General features: G+C 48.5%; 1 protein-coding gene and 1 pseudogene across 1 annotated transcript in view; one reads left to right on the forward strand and one right to left on the reverse strand.

Moving 5' to 3' along the window:
* Positions 1–6,734: 6,734 nt before the first annotated feature.
* Positions 6,735–7,203, reverse strand: LOC105478075 (ubiquitin-ribosomal protein eS31 fusion protein-like; annotated as a pseudogene).
* Positions 7,204–10,996: 3,793 nt separating this feature from the next.
* Positions 10,997–22,243, forward strand: part of LOC105478074 (protein kinase cAMP-dependent X-linked catalytic subunit) — a 122,325-nt gene continuing 111,078 nt past the window's right edge. The window contains 2 exon segments of the mRNA XM_011735046.3: positions 10,997–11,615; positions 11,617–11,915. Of these exon segments, the coding sequence (XP_011733348.2) occupies positions 11,425–11,615; positions 11,617–11,915 (490 nt within the window). The 5' untranslated portion in view covers positions 10,997–11,424.

A 22,243-nucleotide genomic window follows, 5' to 3' on the forward strand; every position in this document is an offset into this window, starting at 1 on the left:
GGAGGCCGAGGCAGGCGGATGACGAGGTCAGGAGATCGAGACCATCCTGGCTAACATGTGAAACCCCGTCTCTATTAAAAATACAAAAAATTAGCCAGCGTCATGGCGGGCGCCTGTAGTCCCAGCTGCTTGGGAGGCCGAGGCAGGAGAATGGCATGAACCCAGGAGGCAGAGCTTGCAGTGAGCTGAGATCGCGCCACTGCACTCCAACCTGGGTGACAGAGCGAGACTGTCTCAAAAAAAAAAAAAAAAAGTAACTCGCTATGCAGCTGTCCGAATATCATCTGTTTGGAAAGATTTGTACTTTCTAAGACTTACAAATGTCACGTACTTTCTGGACTTCCGGACCCAAATGTAATGTATTTCTTAATCTCTTTCTTTCCAATATAAAACTATCTTCAGGGCCAGTTGCAGTGCCTCACGCCTGTAATCCCAGCACTTTGGGAGGCTGAGGAGGGTGGATCATGAGGTCAGGAGCTTGAGACCCGCCTGGCCAATATGGTGAAACAACGTCTCTACTAAAAATACAAAAATTAGCTGGGCGTGGTGGCACACGCCTGTGGTCCCAGCTACTTGGGAGGCTGAGGCAGAGGAATGGCTTGAACCTGGGAGGCAGAGGTTGCAGTGAGCCGAGATAGCGCCAGTGCACTCCAGCCTGGGCGACAGAGGGAGACTCCATCTCAAATGAAATGAAATAAAACTATCTTCAAAACTCTGGCTTTGTCAGGAAAAAGGCTAGTTCCCACCTGACGACAAGTATTTTTTTCAAAATTTTACGATTCTGTGTCTCATATTGATTCTCCCAGATTAACTTCACTTGGCCAAGTTCCCACATTCACTTTGACGGGGAGGATGCCACATGCAATTAGCTGGAAAGAACGAGCTGCAGGAGTATATGTTTTCCTCCAAAGTCAGGGTATTCGTTTTTCCTATGCCCTTCAGCAGTTTTCAGGTTTCCTTCGTATTAGTCTCGTACCGATAAGCACTGCTGACTAGCTGGACAGGACCTGTGAAACACGGTGATTCATGGATGAGACACAGTACATATCCTCTTATCGCTCCCCTAGCAAATGAGATAAATTACAGAATCACAGCAATTTCGCAAGTCCTACGATAACTCTAACCCCATCCATCACTTTACACACACTGGTTTCCAAATCTCTCAAGTGGTATCTTTTATGACATCATCTACCGTGTGTTCTGAAGTCTGTTTCATCATTACAAGAAAAGTATTCACACTTGTAGAAGAAGGAGAATCACATTAAAAATGAAGATTCTAGTAAATCCATCTGCCACACTTTTAACATTTTCTCATCATTTTACTTTATATTTTTATATCTGTAAGATAGGAGTGTATTATAAAATTTGGATTGTTGCCTATATATCTTAAAATATAACCATAGTTTTCTCACTCTGTTCACTGTTTATGAAGAGTTTGAAAATTTCCTCACATAAACAAACCAGCATAAATGCATGCCTTCTCGTATTTTAAGGTGCTGAAGGTATTGCCTTGCCCCACTGCTAAATTTGACTGGCTTTAAAAAACAAACAAACAAACAAACAAATAAACTGTGTTGAGTAATGGGTAACTAGGCTGGACAGGGTGGCTCATACCTGTCATCTGAACACTTCATGAGGTACAGGTGGGAGGATCACTTGAGTCCAGGAGTTTCTAGACCAGCCTGGGCAACATGGCAAGATTTCATCTTTACTAAAAATTTTTCAAAGTTAGCTAGGCATGGTGGTGCATGTTTGTAGTCCCAGTTACTCAGGAGGCTGAGGTGGAAGGATTGCTTGAGCCCAGGAGTTAGAGGCTGTAGTGAGCTATAACTGCGGCACTGCACTCAAGCCTGGCCAATAGACTGAGACCCTGTCTCAAAATAAATACATAAATAAATAGGTAATTATAACTATGAAGCTTTTGCTGTACTGTGGAATTTGGTTTTGAAAAATAAATTCCTAGATAGAGAACGAGTGGACCAACACATACAATCATTTCTCACACCCTAAGGCTTTGCCCTAATTAACATTACAACCAAAAGTGTATGAGAATTCTGTCATCAGTATGGAACACTTCATCTTCCTAGTGTTCGGAAGATTAAAAACAAACAAACAACCGCCACATTTCTTCTTAGATGCATTTCTTTGACGGTTCTCTCTCTCCCTCTTTCTCTCCCTCCCTTCCTCCCTTCTTCTCTCCTTCCCTCCCTCCCTCCCTTCTTTCCTTCTTTCCTTCCTTCCTTCCCTCTTCCCTTCCTTCCTTTTCTTCTTTCACAGGGTCTTGCTCTGTTTCCCAGGCTGGAGTGCAGTGGTGCAATCATGGCTCACTGCAGCCTTGACCTCCTGAGCTCAAGCGATCCTCCTACCTCAACCTCCCGAGTAGGTGATACTATAGGCACACACCACCACACCCAGCTAATTCTTTTCATTTTTATTTTTTGTAGAGATGGGGTCTTGCTATGTCACTGAGGCTGGTCTCAAACTCCAAGGCTCAGGCGGTCCTCCCACTTTGGCCTCCCAAAATGTTGAGATCATAAGCGTGAGCCGTTATGCCTGGCCCATTCTGGCCTTTCATCTCATGCTTGCTGTAAATGTATTTTCATTTTGTTTTGTATTTCAACAACTGTCTTGACATTTTTAGGTAGTCATATCTATTAATCTTTACCCATGTAGTTTGATGTTTATGAAGCTTAGAAAGTTCTTTGGAGCCCACCAGTGACTGGGCTCGTTTCAAGTTTGATTTATGTCCCCAATTTCAATTTAATACTTCTGGTATTTATTTCAGTTTTTTCTCTTGTGATGTCTTTGTGTTTTTAATTATGGTGCAAGGTGAGAATCTAAATCAACCTTTTATTCCAAAAATAGAGATTGGTTGAAGCTCCTTTGTTACTTATTATGCTTAGAGATATAATGTGACTTGATGTGTTGTAATTTTTCTCACATTATTATGTTGCACTTTGTGTTACCTGTAAGCTTCAGGGAATAGCCCAAAGCCCATCAGCAGAAAGAGAAGTAAAAGGATCTAATTCAGGCCGGGCACGATGGCTTATGCCTACAATTCCAGCACTTTGGGAGGCCGAGGCAAGAGAATCGCTTGAGTTCACAAGTTTGAGACCAGCCCGGGAAACATAGCAAGAGCCCATCTCTATAAAAAACTAGCCAAGCATGGTGGCGTGTACCTGTAATCCCAACCTACTTGGGAGGTCGAGGTGGGAGAGTCGCTTGAGCCTAGGAGTTTGAGCTGCAGTGAGCCATGATCACACCACTGCCCTTTAGCCTGGGTGACAGAACAAGACTCCATCTCTTCCAAATAATAAATAAATAAATAAAGATCTGACCCAAGTGAATTCCAAATAACAAGGCCAGGATACAGAAGAGTTGGTTAAGAGTTTTCACACACTTCTTTGCTTTCCCACATTGACATTATAGGGATCTAAATATTTAAAGGAAACTTCATTAACATATTACAGAACACAGTGATGGGTGTCCATGGTTAACTTACTCTCTGTTTCTTCTTAAATGGAGATGGGTCTCACTATGTTGCCCAGGCTGGTCTCAATCTCCTGGCCTCAAGTGATCCTCCCATCTCAGTTTCCCAAATCGCTGGGATTATAGGCAAGCACAACCACATCCAGCTAATTAAAAAAGTTTTTTTTGGTAGAGATGGGATCTTGGTATGTTGCCAAGGCTGGTCTCAAACTCCTAGGCTCAAGCAATCCTCTCGCCTCGGCCTCCCAAAGTACTGGGGTTATAGGTGTGAGCCACTGCAACAACCTCTGATGAATTCACTCTTAAGTCATCTTGCTTATTGACTTGCTTCCGTACACATCGTTACTATTATTCTTTGAGTGAAATGTTACCTGTGACGTTCAAATCTGGAAATCCAGTTAAACAATAACATGAACACATACCATTAGCTTCCCTTTTGAAGGAAGGATTTTTCTTTCTGGTGCTTTTGTTAACCACTTTGGAAACATTATTCACCTGCATTCCTTCAGTACCGTAGTTTACATTTTCCATAAACTTTACCAGTATCCCAGAAATAAAAACTCTCATGTATCTCTTGGATGAGGAGTAAACGCAGCCCATTCTAATTACAAGCTCATCTAGACATTTCCTAATGAATGGTTACCAGCGAAGACACCGATGACATCCTCTCTACTGCTTTCTACTGGATTTTCTTTGGAATCGCTCAAGAAAAGCCTCCAAATAAACAGGCATGTTTAGAAACATTATTTTTAGAAGTCGGCACTTGATACATGAATAAAATCGCTTTGATTGCATTCTATGTTTGCAGATTTTTAAAACTTAGTTTGTAGAAAGAGTGGCTTAGGGTTTTGTTTTATGTTATGAATTTTAACTAAATGACGTTCTGTCCAACTATAATATTTGACCACTCAGGGTTTCACTATGGATTAATTAATCCCTATAAACCCATGGAGAATTCAAGAGCCTCTAACTCGGGAACTGAGTATAATACACACGTGGAAATTTTCATTTCACTCAGAAGAAAGGACAGTCCTATAATTTTTCATTTTTTCAAAAGTTGGTTTTTGTTTGTTTTGTCTTGTTTTCTTTTAGCTTTTAAGTTCAGATGTACATGTACAGGTTTGTCACATAAGTACACTTGTGTCACAGAGGTTTGTTGTACAGATAATTTCACCACCCAGGTATTAAACCTAGTGTCCCTTACTTATCTTTCCTGATCCTCTCCCTCCTCCCATCTTTCACTGTCCAGACTGCCCCAGTGTGTGTTGTTCCCCTCTATGTGTCCACGTGTTCTCATCATTTAGCTCCCACTGATAAGTGAGAACATGCGGTATTTGGTTTTCTGTTCCTGTGTTAGTTTGCTAAGGACAATGTTCTCCAGCTCCATCCATGTCCCTGCAAAGGACATGATCTTGTTTATTTATTTTATTTTTTTTTAATGGTTGCATGTTGGGTTCTTTGTTTGGTTTTTGTTTCTTTTCTTTTCTTTTCTTTTTTTTTTGAGATGGAGTCTCACTCTGTTGCACAGGCTAGTAGCACAATCATAGCTCATGCAACCTCGACCTCCCGTGCCCAAGTGATCCTCCCATCTCAGCCTCCCAAGTAGCTGGGACTACAGGCATGCACCACCAGGCTCGGCTAATGTTTACATTTTTTGTAGAGACAGAGTCTCACCATGTCTGGCAGGCTGGTCTCAAACTCACGGCCTCAAGAAATCCAAGAGGATATTTCTTTTTTTTTTTTTTTGAGACGGAGTCTTGCACTGTGGCTCAGGTTGGAGCACAGTAATGCGATCTCAGCTCACTGCAGCCTCCACCTCCCGGGTTCAAGCGATTCTCCTGCCTCAGCCTCCCGAGTAGGGGGGATTATAGGTGCCCGCCACCACACTCAGCTAATTTTTTGTATTTTTAGTACAAAAATGGCCAGGCTAGTCTCAAACATCTGACCTCGTGATCCGCCCACCTCAGCCTCCCAACGTGCTGGGATTACAGGCGTGAGGCACCACGCCCAGCCTCCAAGAGGATATTTCTAAATCAGCTTCAGCCTAAAGATGTTGTCCAGCTTGAAAACACACATGGGTAGGCTCAGGTCCCTCCTTCAACAAGTAAAGTTTGAACTGTTTGTTTGTTTGTTTGTTTGTTTGTTTTTTGAGACGGAGTCTCACTCTGTCGCCCAGGCTGGAGTGCAGTGGCACTATCTCGGCTTACTGCAAGCTCCGCCTCCCAGGTTCAAGAGATTCTTCTGCCTCAGCCTCCTGAGTAGCTGGGACTACAGGCGCCCGCCACCAGGCCCGGCTAATGTTTTGTATTTTTAGTAGAGACGGGGTTTCACCATGTTAGCCAGGATGGTCTTGATCTCCTGATCTCGTGATCTGCCCGCCTCGGCCTCCTAAAGTGCTGGGATTATAGGTGTGAGCCACTGCGCCCAGCCCCATTGGACGTTATGTCTGTAGAGAATCAGGCTCCGAAAAATGGCAAAGAAGGTGGCTTCTAAGACTGGGAATGATGGTGATTCAGCTGGGCTAAAACCACAGCAGGTCTCTGATAACTGCGGTTATATGTACATTTATAAAATCAATTTCATCATCCCAGATTAGTCACAAAGGGCCTGACCCCATCAGCAGAGGCAGAAGTACCGAGGATTTACTGGAACGTAGCCAACTCCTAGGCTATAGTGAAGTCCTAACATGTAAAGCCAAAACAAACCCATGATGGTACCATCCTGTGACAAGGAAGAAATGAGAAGAAAAGTTTGCAAAGCTACCAATGGTGAATCAGTCCTTGTAAGGAACATGCTAGGCATTGGGGATGACTCAATGATGCATGAAAATACTCAAGCCCCAATAAATGGCTCATCTGAGAAAATGAGAATGAACTGTGTTGAGCATGAGAAAAGATTCTATTCCTGGGACACGGTAGGCTCACAACCAAGGGCATTACCGTAATTATGATAATATCTGAGTACTAAAATTTGAAACCGTATTGCTGTAACTAAACGTTCATCAGAATTCCCTGCCTGTCTTCTAAGACCAAATCATAGGTGGATATATCCTCAGGAAATGATAGAGTTTCCATTCCTGGCACGGTCTAGATAGTAATTGATCACTATATTGCTTGGAGGACCCCTTTCCAGATCCCCTGGGAAGACCTCTTACGCTTGGTCAAATAACAAAGTATTGAGGCACTGTGTGTTTCTGAAGCTATGTTTTTGTTGTTGTTGTTTGTTTGTTTTTAGTTAATGTCTTTTATTAACTCATACACAGTTACTTGTCTTTTGGTTTGTTGAAGCAGTAAGTCAGACAACATTTGCCACAATAATGTCTGTCAAAGTGGCTTGCCATAAACACTCCAGCACCACATTCATCGGAAGGACACTAATTTTGTCATTCTCACCCACCTTATAATATTTCAGGCCATCCAGCTTCACCTTCTTTCTCTTGTGCTTATTCTTCTTGCGAGTGGGGTAAGACTTCTTCCTTTTCTTAGCAACACCACAAAGTCTCAACAAAAGATGAAGGGTAGGCTCCTTTTGAATGTCGCAGTCAGACAAAGTACGTCCGTCTTCCAGTTGCTCGCCAGCAAAGATCAGTCTTTGCTGATCAGGAGGAATTCCTTCCTTATCCTGGATCTTGGCCTTTACATTTTCTGCCGTATCTGAGGGTTCAATCTCAAGGGTGATAGTCTTCCCCCTTAGGGTTTTCACGAAAATCTGCATTTTGGTGGTGGCTCCACTGCAGATGGCAGATCAAAAAGGAAGCTGAAGCATATATTTAGGTTGATAAGTTGCAACATAAATATATATATACACACACACACACACATACACACAAACATATACACATATATACACACATATACATACATATATTTTATATTATTTGCTTAACTCAGAATACATATATATGTGTGTGTGTATATGTCTGTGAAGGTAGCTAAACAGTTCATATATATACACACACACTAGAATATATAATATAAAATATACTAGAATATATTTATATAAGTTTTATATATATATATATACAAATTATATATATAAATTGTAAAGTTGGCCGGGTGCAGTGGCTCAAGCCCGTAATCCCAGCACTTTGGGAGGCTGAGGCAGGCAGATCACGAGGTCAGGAGTTCGAGACCAGCCTGACCAACATGGTGAAACCCTATCTCTACAAAAAATACAAAAATTAGCCAGTTGTGGTGGTGGGCACCTGTAATCCCAGCTACTTGGGGGGCTGAGGCAGAAGAATTGCTTGAATCCAGGAGGTGGAGGTTGCAGTGAGCCGAGATCGCACCACTGCACTCTAGCCTGGGCGACAGAGAGAGACTCCGTCTCGAAAAAAGAAAAAAAGTTAAATTTGTGATAGTAACTGCCTACTTCCTTTTTTTTTTTTTTTTTTTTTCAGACAGAGTCTCGCTCTGTCATCCAGGTTGGAGTGCAATGGCGTGATCTTGGTTCACCACAACGTCTGCTTCTCGGGTTCAAGCAATTCTCCTACCTTAGCCTTCCGAGTAGCTGGGATTACAGGCGTGTGTCAGCACGCCCGGCTAATTTTGTATTTTTAGTAGAGATGGGGTTTCATTATGTTGGTCAGGCTGGTCTTGAACTCCTGACCTCAAGTGATCACCTGCCTAGGCCTCCCAAAGTTCTGGGAATACAGGCATGAGCCACTGTGCCTGGCCACTTGTATGTCAATCACAGTGCTAGTCACAATAGCAAAGATATAGAACTAACCTGAGTGCCCATCAATGGATGACTGGATAAAGAAAATGTCTTTTCTTTTCTTTTTTTTTTTTTTTTTTGAGACAGCGTCTCGCTCTGTCACCCAGGCTGGAGTGCAATGGCACAATCTTGGCTCACTACAACCTCTGCCTCCCGGGTTCAAGCGATTCTTTTGCCTCAGCCTCCCTAGTAGCTGGAATTACAGGCGCCCACCACCGCGCCCAGCTAATTTTTGTATTTTTAGAGAGACAGGGTTTCAACGGTGTTGGCCAGGCTGGTCTTGAATTCTTGACCTCAGCTGATCCACCCACCTTGGCCTCCCAAAGTGTTGAGATTACAGCGTTAAGCCACCATGCTCGGACAAGAAGATGTTTTATATGTGTGTATACACACACACACACACATATACACACACACCATGGAATACTATGATTCCATAAAAAGAATGAAATATCTTTTGCAGCAACATGGAAGGAAATGGAGGCCATTATCTTAAGCAAAATTACTGAAAAACAGAAAATCTGCATTTGTACCTCCTCAATATATAAAAATGAAAAAATAAAAAGTAAAATTAGAACAAAAAATATTTTATATCAGCATATATAGAAATATATTTTATATATCATTTATGCAAAATGTATTATGTCATATATGTGCATACTTATGTACACATACATATACACAAATATATAACATATCTAGCTCAGTATATATAATATATGTAGTGGATATATATACACTATATAAACACACATACATACACAAACACACACATACAGTATACATGCTTAAAGAGTGTTCAGCTCCCTTCAGAGATGGTAGGATTTTTTTTTTTTCAGTCAGGATCTCATTCTCTTGCCCAGGCTGGAGGGCAGTGGCGCTGTCATAGCTCACTGCAGCCTTGACCTCCTGGGCTCAAGGCATCCTTGTGCCTTTGCCTCTGTGCTGGGATTATAGGTGTGCACCACCACACCTGGCTAGTTAAAAAACTTATTTTTGATAGAGATGGGAGGTGTGTTCCAATGTTGCCCAGACTGGTCTCAAACCCCAGTGCCTCCCAAAGTGCTGAGATCACAGGTGTGAGCCTCTGCGCTCAGCCAGATGGTACAATTTTGATTCCTCCCATATTTAACAACACCTGCACCTATCATTGTATTGAATTTATAGCTCATTCTGGTTTAGGGTCAGGGACTTATTCCTTCGGAATGGCAGAGTTCAGCATTTCCTGACTCCACTGCAAATTAATGCCACTTCATTAAGGCAATAATGACCCTTTCATGCCTAACTCACAGGGATTTTCCTTTTTTGTCTCTTAAGTAATAGGCTGTGGTTTCTCAAGGATTTTTATGATCCTTCCAGATGAAAGCTGCTTTGTCAAGCAAGGTGTTGAGAAACGTGCAGGGTCTGTTTCTAAGAAGAGGTAGCTATGTGGTCAAGTTCAGAGTGGGATCGGTGGAGTCAGACTAATCAGCAGCCCAAGCAGAGTTTGACGCTGCAAATCTGCGCCACGTTCTTCTTTCTGCGCGCAATCTGCAGGCAAAGACATCTGCTTAATTGGGTGTGAAACCCGGGCCTTGATTAAAAGCACTTTATGAGGCCGCAGCCTTGCATTTCCAAGGTCAGGCCCTAGTGGAGAGGGCGCGCGTTCCGCGGGGTGACACGAACTTTGCCTGAGTGCGCGTTCCTGGCTGGCCCTTAACCCCTCAGCCAGGCAGGGCTTGGCAGGGCCGTTTCCTGTCCTAACCAGGATCAAGGGATTGCATGGCTTGCTGGTGAAGCTTGCTTGGCAAGGCCGTGACCTGTCCTAACCAGGCTCAGGGAGTGGCGGGGCCTGCTGGTGTCGCATATGTTTTGCATTCCAGCTCAGGATTTTGCAGAGCATAGAGAGCGGGTGTCACCCCGGGGGGAAATGCCACCCACAAAATGCAGGTGGAGGCTGGGGCGAGGCTGGCAGCCAGGGGCCAGAAATACAAAGCCTGAGCCAGGTTCAGACTTCCTGACTCCCCCTCCCTGTTAGCTGCGCAAGGATGGCTCGGCCTGGTCCCCTTAAAATGTGTCCGTTCTGACTTAGAGGCTGCTTTGCCTCTCGGAAAGCCCCCCGACCAGCGGACTGAGGAACTGGAGACCCCCTCCAGTCGCAGAATCGCTGAGATCCCTCAAAACAAAGGCGTTAGAAGTTTGACCCCTTGCTGCTCAGAGTGGTCGGCGAACCGGCAGCCTGGGCCGCCCTGGTCGCGGGTCAGGGGCGCAGCGTCCAGGCCGTGCCAGGCCCGCAAGTTAAGCACCGTCTGCATTTCCCTGGGGAAAGGGGTGACCAAATGTCTAGCTGTATTTGCATTTCAAATCCACACGGATAGGGTTTTAAATATAAGTATGTCCAACTATTGCCTGAGTCACACTCAAGCCAGGAAAAAAAAAAAAAAAAAACTTTGCGTTTCTGAAATTGAAATGCGTCTGCACAATTCTTTATCGGGTTGTCGCCGGGGTATTTGAAACAGTGACCAATCAAGTTTCACGCGCTACATTTGGTCGGGCGATCTCTCAAATCTGTCTTTCCCTAGTTCTTTAAAGAAATGTTTATTTGGAAAGAATTCTAGATCCACAGGAAGCTGCAAAGAAACGCGCAGGGTCGAGCCCACCCTTCCCCAGCCCTTCCAAGTAGAAATCTAGAATCACCAGAGTCCTACAGCAAAACCGGGACGCTGACCTCATCCCCAAGACCCGGCAGCCCGTCTTGGGGATCCGCGCGCAGCGCGCGTCCTGAGTAGCCAGGCTAATCCGAGCCCCTCTCCTCACCAAACGCCAATTTCACTTTTTATTTCTGAACTTCACTTTTGCGGAGCCACGCCCTCCCTGTCCCCGGGCCCCCTCGCCTCCCCATCTTCCGGGCTTGGGTGCAGCGACGCGGGTGTCCCGCCAGTGCGTCCCCGGGGAGGCTTCAACCTGGGTCCCACTCCAGGGGCGCCCCGGGCGCGGACGGGGCGTGGGCACCTCCCCAGAGCCGCGCCAGCCGTCGGCGGCTGGAATCATCCGCACGCCCGGGTCTCCGGCTCCTGGGCTGGGTCGCGGCGGGGGCGGAGCGCGCGAAGGCGACGCCCCCAGCCCCGCGGCCGGGTTGGGGGCGGGGAGAGGCGCGGTCACGCCCAGGCTGCTTCCGCCCGCCCCATCAGCGCGCACGCGGCTACCGAGCTGGAGGAGGCGGCGGGCGTGAGACCGGGAATGCGCAGGGCCCCCCGCCTCGCCCCCCAAACCCGGGCCGCGGCCCCCGCCTTCCCCGCAGCCGTCCGGCACTCGGTGCCCGACCCCTGAGGCCGGCGGCTGCTCCCACCCGGGGCCGTTGCTGCTTGTGCCGTGAGCGCCGCCCCGCCATTGTCCCCGTCGCTCCGTCAGCTGCGCCAGGCGGCGCACCAGGAGGCGAGGGTGCGCATGGGGAGCCTCCGTTGATGCCGCCGCCGCCGCGCCGCCCTCCGAGGCTGCGTCCCGGGAAGCCCGGCTCCCCGATCACTTCGGCCTGGCCCGGTGCCCCGGACCTGAGTGCGTCCTCATGGAGGCGCCCGGGCTGGCCGAGGCGGCCGCGGCGGAGAGCGACCCCCGCAAGGTGGCGGAGGAGACCCCCGACGGGGCGCCCGCGCTCTGCCCCAGCCCCGAGGCGCGGTCGCCGGAGCCGCCTGCCTACCGCCTGCAGGACTTTGACACGCTGGCCACCGTGGGTGAGTAAGTGCGGGCGGGGACTCGGCCCACAGGGGTGCGCGGCGCGGCCGGGACGCTGTAGTAGGACAAAGGGCCCCGGGTGCCGGCCTCCTGGGGAGGGACCTGCCCCGCTACTCCGGCTCGGAGTCCTCGCGCAGGGCTGCTCCTGCGCCCCAGGTCTCCCCGGGGGGCGCTTGGGGAGGTGGAGCGCACCCCTCAGCCCAGACAAGTCCCCCCGACCGGCCGGGTGCCTTCCCTGAAATGCCGACGGCTCCTCTCGGAGACCACCCTCCACCCCCAGCACACACAGCACTCTGGGGCCTGGGCCGTCCGACGTCACAAACCTCCTGCGGGTCACCTCGCCTGGGGGACCTCGTGCCCCCTCCCTGGCAGCGACCCCAGGGACACGGGGGCGGGATCCGAAGGCCCCTGCGGGCCTCCCCCAGGCCAGCCTCCCCGTGTGCCCAGCGGCAGGGAATGTACAGATTTCTCCAGGGGCTGCAGGAGCAGCTGGGCTTTGAGGGACAGGTGTCCCGTGGCGTTGTGGGGACGAGGACGGCAGCGCTGGGGACGGATCCTAACATGTCCTGACACCTGCTTTTCGTCTTGTGCGTCTGAAATGGGTAATTCTTGTATCGGACGCTTTATCCGTTTCCTTTGTCCTCTGTCTTTGAACTTAACCCCGAATGGGCAACTTGACAGGTTTCGAGTTCTGGGTGCGCTGGGATCCGGACACGCGCTGGCTTATAGGGCAGCCCTGAGTGGGTCGGAATATCCCAACCGGACATGGGCGCTGGATTTAAACAGTTGTCACCGGCCCGCCTGTGCCTCTTAGGGACTCTGTGTGGCTAAGTGGGGTGTTGGTTGTCAAGAAAATAAACGGGAGAACAGAGGGGGTGTCCTGGGTGTGTTGGTGAGGCGGGGGCTCTCAGGCCCTCTAACTCCTGTTTGTCCTCTCATTTTGGAAAGGAGGAAGCTGCGCTGGGAAGCCCAAGGGCTCAAGGCCACAGCTTATGGCTTAGGAAGACCAGAGGGCATAGCCAGGGAGCCTTCAAAACCGCTGAGGAAGAGGGGACTTAGCTGCCTTCAGTGACCTCTTTGCCACTTAGACTTTGAGGAAGGGCCCACGAGGAAAGCCTGAATTTGGAGGGACAGAGTGGGAGGAGGCACTCTTTTTTTCTCCTTTCCCTCCCTCCCTCCCTTCTCTCTATCTCATTTTCTCTCTGCCTCTTTCTGTCTCTGTTCCTGTCTCTCTGCATTTCTCCTCCTCTGTCTCTTGGTGTCTGTCTCCCTGTCCCCTTCCTGTCTTGGTTTCTCTGTCTCCCTCCCTCCTCTCTCTCTGCCTTCCCTCTTGTCTTGGTCCCCCCTGGAGAGCTGTCCTGGGCTAATCTTAGAGCTGGGTGTGTTTTGCGGGGAAGAAGGGTGGGGCAGGAACCCTGACTGGCGCAGCCGCCACCGTCGGTGGAAATACAACTCGACAATGGAAAATTGATGAGGTCCAGCCGTTCCTTGGCACTCAGCACCAGCGTTTGTCATTCTTTGGGGCACCCACATGGGTCCCTTGGGGCTGGAGGCCAGGGCAGAGAGCAGGATGCGGGCAGGAGGGCGGCAGAGGTGAGGGGTTCTGCTGTCACAGGGGGCCACTCAGTTTGATGTCAAGTCAGCTTAGGGTGCCCAGCGTGTAACCTCATCTTTAAAAATAGAGTGTCGCTGCCTCTGGGGACCAAGCTGGCTGGGCGGGGAAGTCAGCTTTTTTTGTTTTTTTTTTTTTCTTCCCCCCAGTCAGTGCTCTTTTAATGAGGATGATGCTCCTTTCTGAAGGATAACTTCCTATGGTCTCCAAGGGTGTGGCAGGAGAGCTAGGTATCCCGCACTCATTGGACAACAGGGGACCAGGACCCAGGGGTGTGTGTGTGTGTGTGTGTGTGTGTGTGTTTGCATGCGTGTCTGGAACACTCTCTCATGACAACTTCACAGCTTTGGTGACATCTGCTGCCTTTTATCCGAGCCCTTTTCTTTATTGTTGGTTAAAGAGCAATCTCAGTGTGATTCACCTAAAATAATAAATTTTTAAAAAGCCTTTTAGATCCTTCACGATTGTGTCTCTGAGCCACAATCTACAGCAGCTTTGGACTGTTTTCCAAGGCGTGATGATGAGTGAGGGGCGAGCTGGAGTCTCAGTCTGGAGTTGACACCCAGTCTGGGTGGGTGTGGCGTCTCTTCATCCTGAGCTGTCCCTGCAGGAACCTGAGTGTGCTTTTCATTGCTCTTTCCCTCATTCCTAATTCCCTCAGGCCCCAAACAAGCACCCCCAGGAGTACTGAACTTTTTGGGGGGTGGGCGGAGGGGATCTGTATGCAGATTGCCAGTTGAGCAATCCTATTTTCTATGACTTAAAGCCAATCAGAGGCTGGGCGTGGTGGCTCATGCCTGTAGTCCCAGCACTTTGGGAGGCCGAGGCAGGCGGATCACTTGCTCTGAGGAGTTCCAGACCAGCCTGGCCAACATGGCGAAACCCTGTCTCTACTGAGAAAATACAGAAATTAGCCGGGCGTGGTGGCAGGCGCCTGTAATCCCAGCTTCTCAGGAGGCTGAGGCAAAGGAATTGCTTGCACCCAGGAGGCAGAGGTTGCAGTGAGCCAAGATCACACCCCTGCACTCCAGCCTGGGTGACGGAGGGAAAAAGAAAAGAAAGTGTCAGCGTTCTAGATTGACCAGTTTCCTCCAGTTCAGGTAGTTAGGAAAAAGAGTGCAGTTTGCAGTTGTGAAAAATCTGATAATGGATTTTTTTTTCTTTTTCGTGCATGAAGGGATTCTGGAATACATCTGGTCTAAAGGCCGATTTAATAGTTTTAGGAACTTTGGTTCAGAACAGTCCTACTACTCCTTAGAGAAAAAATGGTTTTCAATCTGGTTCTTCAAATTTCTTGTTCATATAACCAAGCCATGCTTGTTCCTATGAGGAAGAACAATTGTGCTTTAAAAAAATAAATTTCAGGGCCAGGTACAGTGGTGCGTGCCTGTAGTCCTAGCTATTTGGGAGGTCTCTGTGGGAGGATGACTTGAGGCCAGGAGTTCCAGACCAGCCTGGGCAATATAGTGAGACCCTCATCTCTTAAAAAAAAAATAGTAATAACAGTTAGCCAGGCATGGTGGCACACATCTGTAGTCTTAGTTACCTGAGAAGCTGAAGCAAGAGGATCACTTGAGCCCAGGAGGTCAAGGCTGCAGTCTACCACAATCGCGCCACTGTACTCCAGCCTGGGTGATACAGTGAGATCCTCTCTCTAAAAAATAAAATAGGCCGGGCGCGGTGGCTCAAGCCTGTAATCCCAGCACTTTGGGAGGCCGAGATGGGCGGATCACGAGGTCAGGAGATCGAGACCATCCTGGCTGACACGGTGAAACCCCGTATCTACTAAAAAAAATACGAAAACTTAGCCGGGCGAGGTGGCGGGCGCCTGTAGTCCCAGCTACTCGGGAGGCTGAGGCAGGAGAATGGCGTGAACCCGGGAGGCGGAGCTTGCAGTGAGCTGAGATCCGGCCACTGCACTCCAGCCCGGGCGACAGAGCGAGACTCCGTCTCAAAAAAAAAAAAAAAAAAAAAAAATAAAATAAATGATATTATGGAAATGAAAAACTTACCCTGTGTAGAGAGAAGAGGATGAATGTGTGCACCCATCCACCAGCCTTATTTTATCAATCTTCCTACTTAAAATGACCACTTGAGAATTCCTTTCTCTATATATCAGTTAAAAAATACTTAGGTTTTTCCCCAGAAGTGTCCTTATCGAATCATTTGGCATCTACGACCCAGTGCTTGCTTCTCCTGGGTATCCCAAGTGTGAACCTGTCAGGAAGGAGGTAATTCAGCAGGTAAAACAGTGGCCAGGCTTTGGGTCCACATTTCATTTTCCCTTTCTCAACCTACTTCTGCATTTACTCATCTAAAAAAAGGCAAATGATGACAGAACCTGTCCTACACGGTTACTATGAGGAAGACTCCAAAATTCCTAGACCCCTATTAAAAATATATATATTTTGAAATACAGATTCACTGGAGATTTCAAAAACAGTACCTGGAGTCTCACGGACCCTTCAGCCAGCTTCCCCATGGTGACGTCTCCATATCCGTGGGACAATATCAGAACCATGTCATCGATGTCGGTATATCCCTGTTAAACAGAACACATACCTCTTTCAGCTTTTTTTTTTTTTTTTTTTTTTTGAGACAGGGTCTCACTCTGTTGCCCAGTCTGGAGTGCAGTGGTGTGATCTCGGCTCACTCCAGCCTTGAGCTGGGCTCAAGCGAGCCTCCTGCCTTGGCCTTCCAAAGTGCTGGGATTGTGTACAGGCAGGAGCCATCGTGCCCGGCTTGTTCAGCCTTTATTAGTTTTCAGAAGGTGTTCATTTGTGTTTGCGAGTATGTGTGTAGAGTTCTGTGCAGTTTTGCCCACTGTGTGGATTTGGGCAGCTACTACCCTCCAAACCGTGGTGCAGGATGAATTCCCTCACCACAGACCCCTCTGTCTTGCTCGACACTGTTTTTTGTTTTTTTTTTTTTTGAGACAGAGTTTCGCTCTTGTTGCCCAGGCTGGAGTGTATTGACCACAACCTCCGCTTCCCGGGTTCAAGCGATTCTTCTGCCTCAGCCTCCTGAGTAGCTGGGATTACAGGCATGTGTCACCATGCCTGGCTAATTTTGTAGTTTTAGTAGAGATGGGGTTTCTCTATGTTGGTCAGGCTGGTCTCGAACTCCTGACCTGAGGTGATCCACCTGCCTTGGCCTCCCAAAGAGGTAGGATTACAGGCATGAGCCACCGTGCCCGGCCAGACACTTTTTTTTTTTAAAACTTGCACACACTATACATCTGAAAATGTTTTATTTTCTTAAGAGCTAGGAGATCTTCATAATTAATGATACATGGTTCTCAGATCTAAAGTGCTTATACTGGTAGGTTTTCTCCTGTCCTTGGTTCTTCTGAATTGGCCAGAATTTCCTTTCCTCTCCTTGTTGCTGGTTCTTATTAATGCCCCAAGTTAGTCTATTCAGGCTGTTGTAGCAAAACACCACTGACTGGGTGACTTGTAAACCACAGACATTTATTCCCAGTTCGGGAGGCTGGAGGTCCAAGATCAAGGCGTGGCAGATTGGGTGTCTGGTGGGGACCTGCTTCCTGGTTCATAGATGGTGCCTTCTTGCTGTGTCCTCACATGGTGGAAGGGGTGAGGGAGCTCTCTGGGTCCCTTTATAAGGGCACTGATCCCATTCATGAGGCTCCATCCTCATGACCTTGTCACCTCCCTAGGGCCTCACCCCCTGACACCATTACCTTGCAGGTGAGGATTTCAACACAGGAATTTTAGGGGCACACAGACATTGAGTCCATGGCATCTCCACCCTGTCTCTCACACCAGCATGCTGCCGGCACGAATGGCATCTGAACTGGTGAGATTTTACTGTGTGCATAAATCAGCAGCCTTGTGGGCAGTGTTGACATAGCAATTAGGAGTGTTGTTTGTGGCCTAACAATACACAGAAAGTGGAGCTCAGCCCTTTAATCTTGTTTATCTTGTGTGGTTGCCCCGTGTGAAACCGGCTCATGCATGTGGGAATGACAGTTTCCATTTAAGTGCATCACACAAATGCCAAGAGATGAGATAAAATATTACACATCAGAGAACATTTCCAAGGATAGAAGTCCTGCCGGTTTCTCCTCTTCATTGTTTATTTCATTTTATTTTTTAAATTTAATTTAGTTTTAAGTTAAAATGCATGTTACATTAAATTTAAGTTAAATTAAGATACATGTGCAGGACTTATTTTAAGAAAAGAGACGGGGTCTCACTGTGTTGCCCAGGCTCGTCTTGAACTCCTGGGCTCAAGCATTCCGCCTGCCTCCGCTGCTGGAACATAGATGCCAAGAGTGCCGGGACCTCTGTGTGTTGGAGTCACTTTCATCTCCCACATTCAGAGAACAGACCCGGCACTTAGTGCGTGCCCAAGACCAGCCACTGCATGGATAGAGAGATCAACCCTCCTCATGTGCCAGGGGTTTCCCGAGGTGGGAAACCTTCAGGGCTAGCCAGGAAAGTCGCAGTCAGAGACAGAGACAAGCTGGTCACTCTGTGTGTGAATAAAGAAATGAATGGATGATGGCACTATCGACAGTTGTTCTTATGACACTCACTGATGCCAAGTACTGGACGGGTACACTATGTACTTTAGTTTCTTTATGGGCAGAAGCTCCACCATGACAACATCAGCGTTATTTTCTTTTTTCTTTTTTTTTTAGAGACAGGGTCTCACTCTGTCGCCTAGGCTGGGGTACAGTGCTGCAATCACAGCTCACTGCAGCATCGACCTCCCAGGCTCAAGCGATCTTCCCACCTCAGTCTCCCAAGTAGCTGGGACTGCAGACGTGCACCACCACACTCAGCTAGTTTATTTATTTTTGTAGAGATGGGCGTTGCTATGTTGCCCAGGCTGGTCTCGAACTCCTGGGCTCAAGTGATCCTCCCACCTCAGCCTCCCACGTAGCTGGGACTACAGTTGTGTCCACCGTGCTTGTAGCCTTATTTTCTTAATGGGAAAGAGGATCTGAGAGAAGAGATGCTATGTGCCCAGAGGGTTTCGCCTGCAGCCCGCTGCCTCCTCCCCGGGAAAGCAGGGCGTGCACACTGGGATCGGATGACAAAAACAAAGTCATCTACAGTTCATGGGCACGCTGCAAAGAAGGGAGACGTTAAACTCTCGAAAGCAGCAGACAGCCCCCACCAGGAAGACATCCTTGTGAAAATCAAAGGAGGGCTAAAGCATGAGAATCGCTTGAGCCCAGGAGGTTGAGGCTGCAGTGGGCTGAGATCGTGCTACTGCACTCCAGCCTGGGTGACAGAGACCTTGTCTCAAAAAATAAAACTTCAAGGGAGGCCAGGTGTGGAGGCTCACGCCTGTAATCCCAGCAGTTTGGGATGCTGAGGTAGGAGCATCGCTTGAGCCCAGGAGCTCAAGATCTGTCTGGGCAATATAGCACGACCCCATCTCTACAAAATTTTTTTTTTTTTTTTTTTTTGAGACGGAGTCCCACTCTGTGGCCCAGGCTGGAGTGCAGTGGCCGGATCTCAGCTCACTGCAAGCTCCGCCTCCCGGGTTCACGCCATTCTCCTGCCTCAGCCTCCCGAGTAGCTGGGACTACAGGCGCCCACCACCTCGCCTGGCTAGTTTTTTGTATTTTTTAGTAGAGACGGGGTTTCACCGGGTTAGCCAGGACGGTCTCGATCTCCTGACCTCGTGATCCGCCCGTCTCGGCCTCCCAAAGTGCTGGGATTACAGGCTTGAGCCACCGCGCCCGGCCCAAAATTTTTTTTAAAGTAGCTGCGTGTGATGGAATGCACCAGTAGTCCTAGCTACTAGGGAGGCTGAGGCAGGAGAATCGCTTGAGCCCAGGAGGTGGAGACTGCAGTGAGCCATGTTGGTGCCACTGTGCTCCAGCCTGGGCAATAGAGCAAGACCCTATGTCAAAAATAAAGTATCAAGGGAGATGATTACACAGTGCCTGGCACACTGTAGGGTCTCCAAAAAGTAAACCTTTTCTATTCATCAGCTTCCTCTTCTCTCTAGCATGAAATTGCATATGTAAAGTTGAAAAAAGGGAGATATAGATCTTTTAAAAAGGTAGTAATGTTGATGACTTTAAAAAAAAAAAAAGGCCGGGCGCGGTGGCTCAAGCCTGTAATCCCAGCACTTTGGGAGGCCGAGACGGGCGGATCACGAGGTCAGGAGATCGAGACCATCCTGGCTAACACAGTGAAACCCCCTCTCTACTAAAAAATACAGAAAACTAGCCGGGCGCGGTGGCGGGCGCCTGTAGTCCCAACTACTCGGGAGGCTGAGGCAGGAGAATGGCGTGAACCCGGGAGGCGGAGCTTGCAGTGAGCTGAGATCCGGCCACTGCACTCCCGCCTGGGCGACAGAGCGAGACTCCGTCTCAAAAAAAAAAAAACCAAACCAAACAAAAAAAAAAACTGGCTGGGCGCGGTGGCTCACGCCTATAATCCCAGCACTTTGGGAGGCCGAGGTGGGCAGATCACAAGATCAGGAGATCGAGACCATCCTGGCTAACATGGTGAAACCCCGTCTCTACTAAAAATACAAAAAAATTAGCCAGACGTGGTGGAGGGTGCCTGTAGTCCCAGCTACTTGGGAGGCTAAGGCAGGAGAATGGTGTAAACCCAGGAGGCGGAGCTTGCAATGAGCTGAGATCACGCCACTGCACTCCAGCCTGGGTGACAGAGCAAGACTCCATCTCAAAAAAAAAAAAGAAAAGAAAAACCTTGGGGGAAATACAGAGGAAGCCCCGAGGCATCCCTTCCAAAAAGCTGAAAGTGCTTTACTTAGAATTGTGACCTCGTTTTGCCTGTTAGAAAAGTCTGTGGTTAGAAGCTTCCTGGTAAGCCCAGGGTGAGAAGGTGGAACCGATGTTTCTGTCTGTGTGACAGGTTCCCTCTGCCTGTTTCTCCAGGTGGCCTCCCCGTGGTCCTCTACTGTGGTGGATCCAGTCCCAAAACCAGGTCTGGGGCCACCATCATCATATTTGTGTCCCCCACCCCAAGATTCTTATGTCAAAACCCTAATCCCCAAGGTGATGGTGTTAGGAGGCGGGGCTTTTAGGAGGTAATGGGGTTATTAGGGTGGGGTCTCATAAGTGGGATCAGTGTCCTTACAGAAGGGGCCCCAGAGAGCTCCCTCACTCCTTCCACTATATGAGGACACAGCGAGATGGCACCGTCTATTAGTTAGGAAGCCGGTCCCCACCAGACTCTGAATCTCCCACACCTTCATCTTGGACTTGCAGCCTCCAGGACTGACAGCAGTAAATGTCTGTTGTTTCTAAGCCCCGGTCTGCCGTGTTTTGTGATGGCAGCCCAAATGGATTTCGATGGGGCTCTATTCACCTCACACAGCAGGGTCCATGGAAAGGCAGCTGCGATGCGCTGGTCTATCATTACCTCTTCTATGTTCTTTCACACTATCTTAGTTTTGTGTGACTGCTGGAATGAAGGACCGCAAATATAGTGACTAAAAACCACATACAATGAAGAGATACCTGCACTCCCAGGTTCACTGCAGCACGAGTCACACAACAGCCGAGATAGGGCAACAACTCACGTGCCCGTCAGCAGATGACTGGGTGAAGAAAATGTGGTCTCCACACAATGGAGTACTATTCAGCCTGTAAAAAGAATAAAGTCCTGTTATTTGCAACAATGTGGATGCAACTGGAGGTCATTATGCTCTGAGAAATAAGCCAGGCACAGAGAGACAAATACTGCACAGAGAGATAAATATCATTATCTCACTCCTTTTTTTTTTTTTGGACAGCCTGGATGCCCAGGCTGGAGTGCAGTGATGTGGTGTCCCGGCAGCATCGACATCCCAGGCTCAAGGGATCCTCTCACCTCAGCCTCCTGAGTAGCTGGGACTACAGGTGTGCATCACCACACCAGGCTATTGTTTTGATTTTTTTTGTAGAGATAGAGTCTCGTCATGTTTCCCAGGCTGGTCTTGAACTCTTGGCCTCAAGTGATCCTCCCAGTTTAGCCTCCCAAAGTGCTGGGATTATAGGCGTGAGCCACCATGCCCTGCCTGACCTACGTACTTTAGAATGCCAGGAGCAAATCTCGTATCCTACTGGAGGAGCGCGACAGAAACACAGGTGCAGGTGCTAGAGGGCAGATTGTTTGCACAGAAACCTGGGCATGTGGATGAATTTGGTAACCCTCACATGTGTGTGGGCAAACTTGGCCGGCCCCTTGTTTTCCAAGGTTCGCTTGTGCAAGAAGAATGAAACCAATGCAACCAATACTCTTAAGGAACTCCTCCCTTCTGGAGCGTTTTCACGCTGCGTTTCTGAGGTGGGCATGTTTTCCCGGCATCTCCACTTCTGTGCTGTGTTGGTTGAGACAGGATGATGGACATTTTGCTTCCCCATTAGGATCTTAAGTAAAAGTCCAGTTGGTGTTTGCATTTGATCTGAGTAGTAGAAAACATGATAAATAGCCATTGGAGGCCGGGTGTAGGGGCTCACACCTGTAATCCCAGCACTTTGGGAGGCCGAGGTGGGCGGATCACTTGAGATCAGGAGTTCAAAACCAGACTGGCGAACATGACGAAACCCTGCTTGTACCCAAAAATACAAAAATTAGCTGGGCGTGGTAGTGGGTGCCTGTCATCCCAGCTACTCAGGAGGCTCAGGCAGGAGAATCACTTGAACCCGGGAGACAGAGGTTGCAGTGAGCTGAGTCTGCGCCACTGCACTTCAGCCTGGGTGATAGAGTGAGACTCCAT

This window comes from Macaca nemestrina, chromosome X (genome assembly GCF_043159975.1).
Source record: "Macaca nemestrina isolate mMacNem1 chromosome X, mMacNem.hap1, whole genome shotgun sequence".
NCBI lineage: Eukaryota > Metazoa > Chordata > Mammalia > Primates > Cercopithecidae > Macaca > Macaca nemestrina.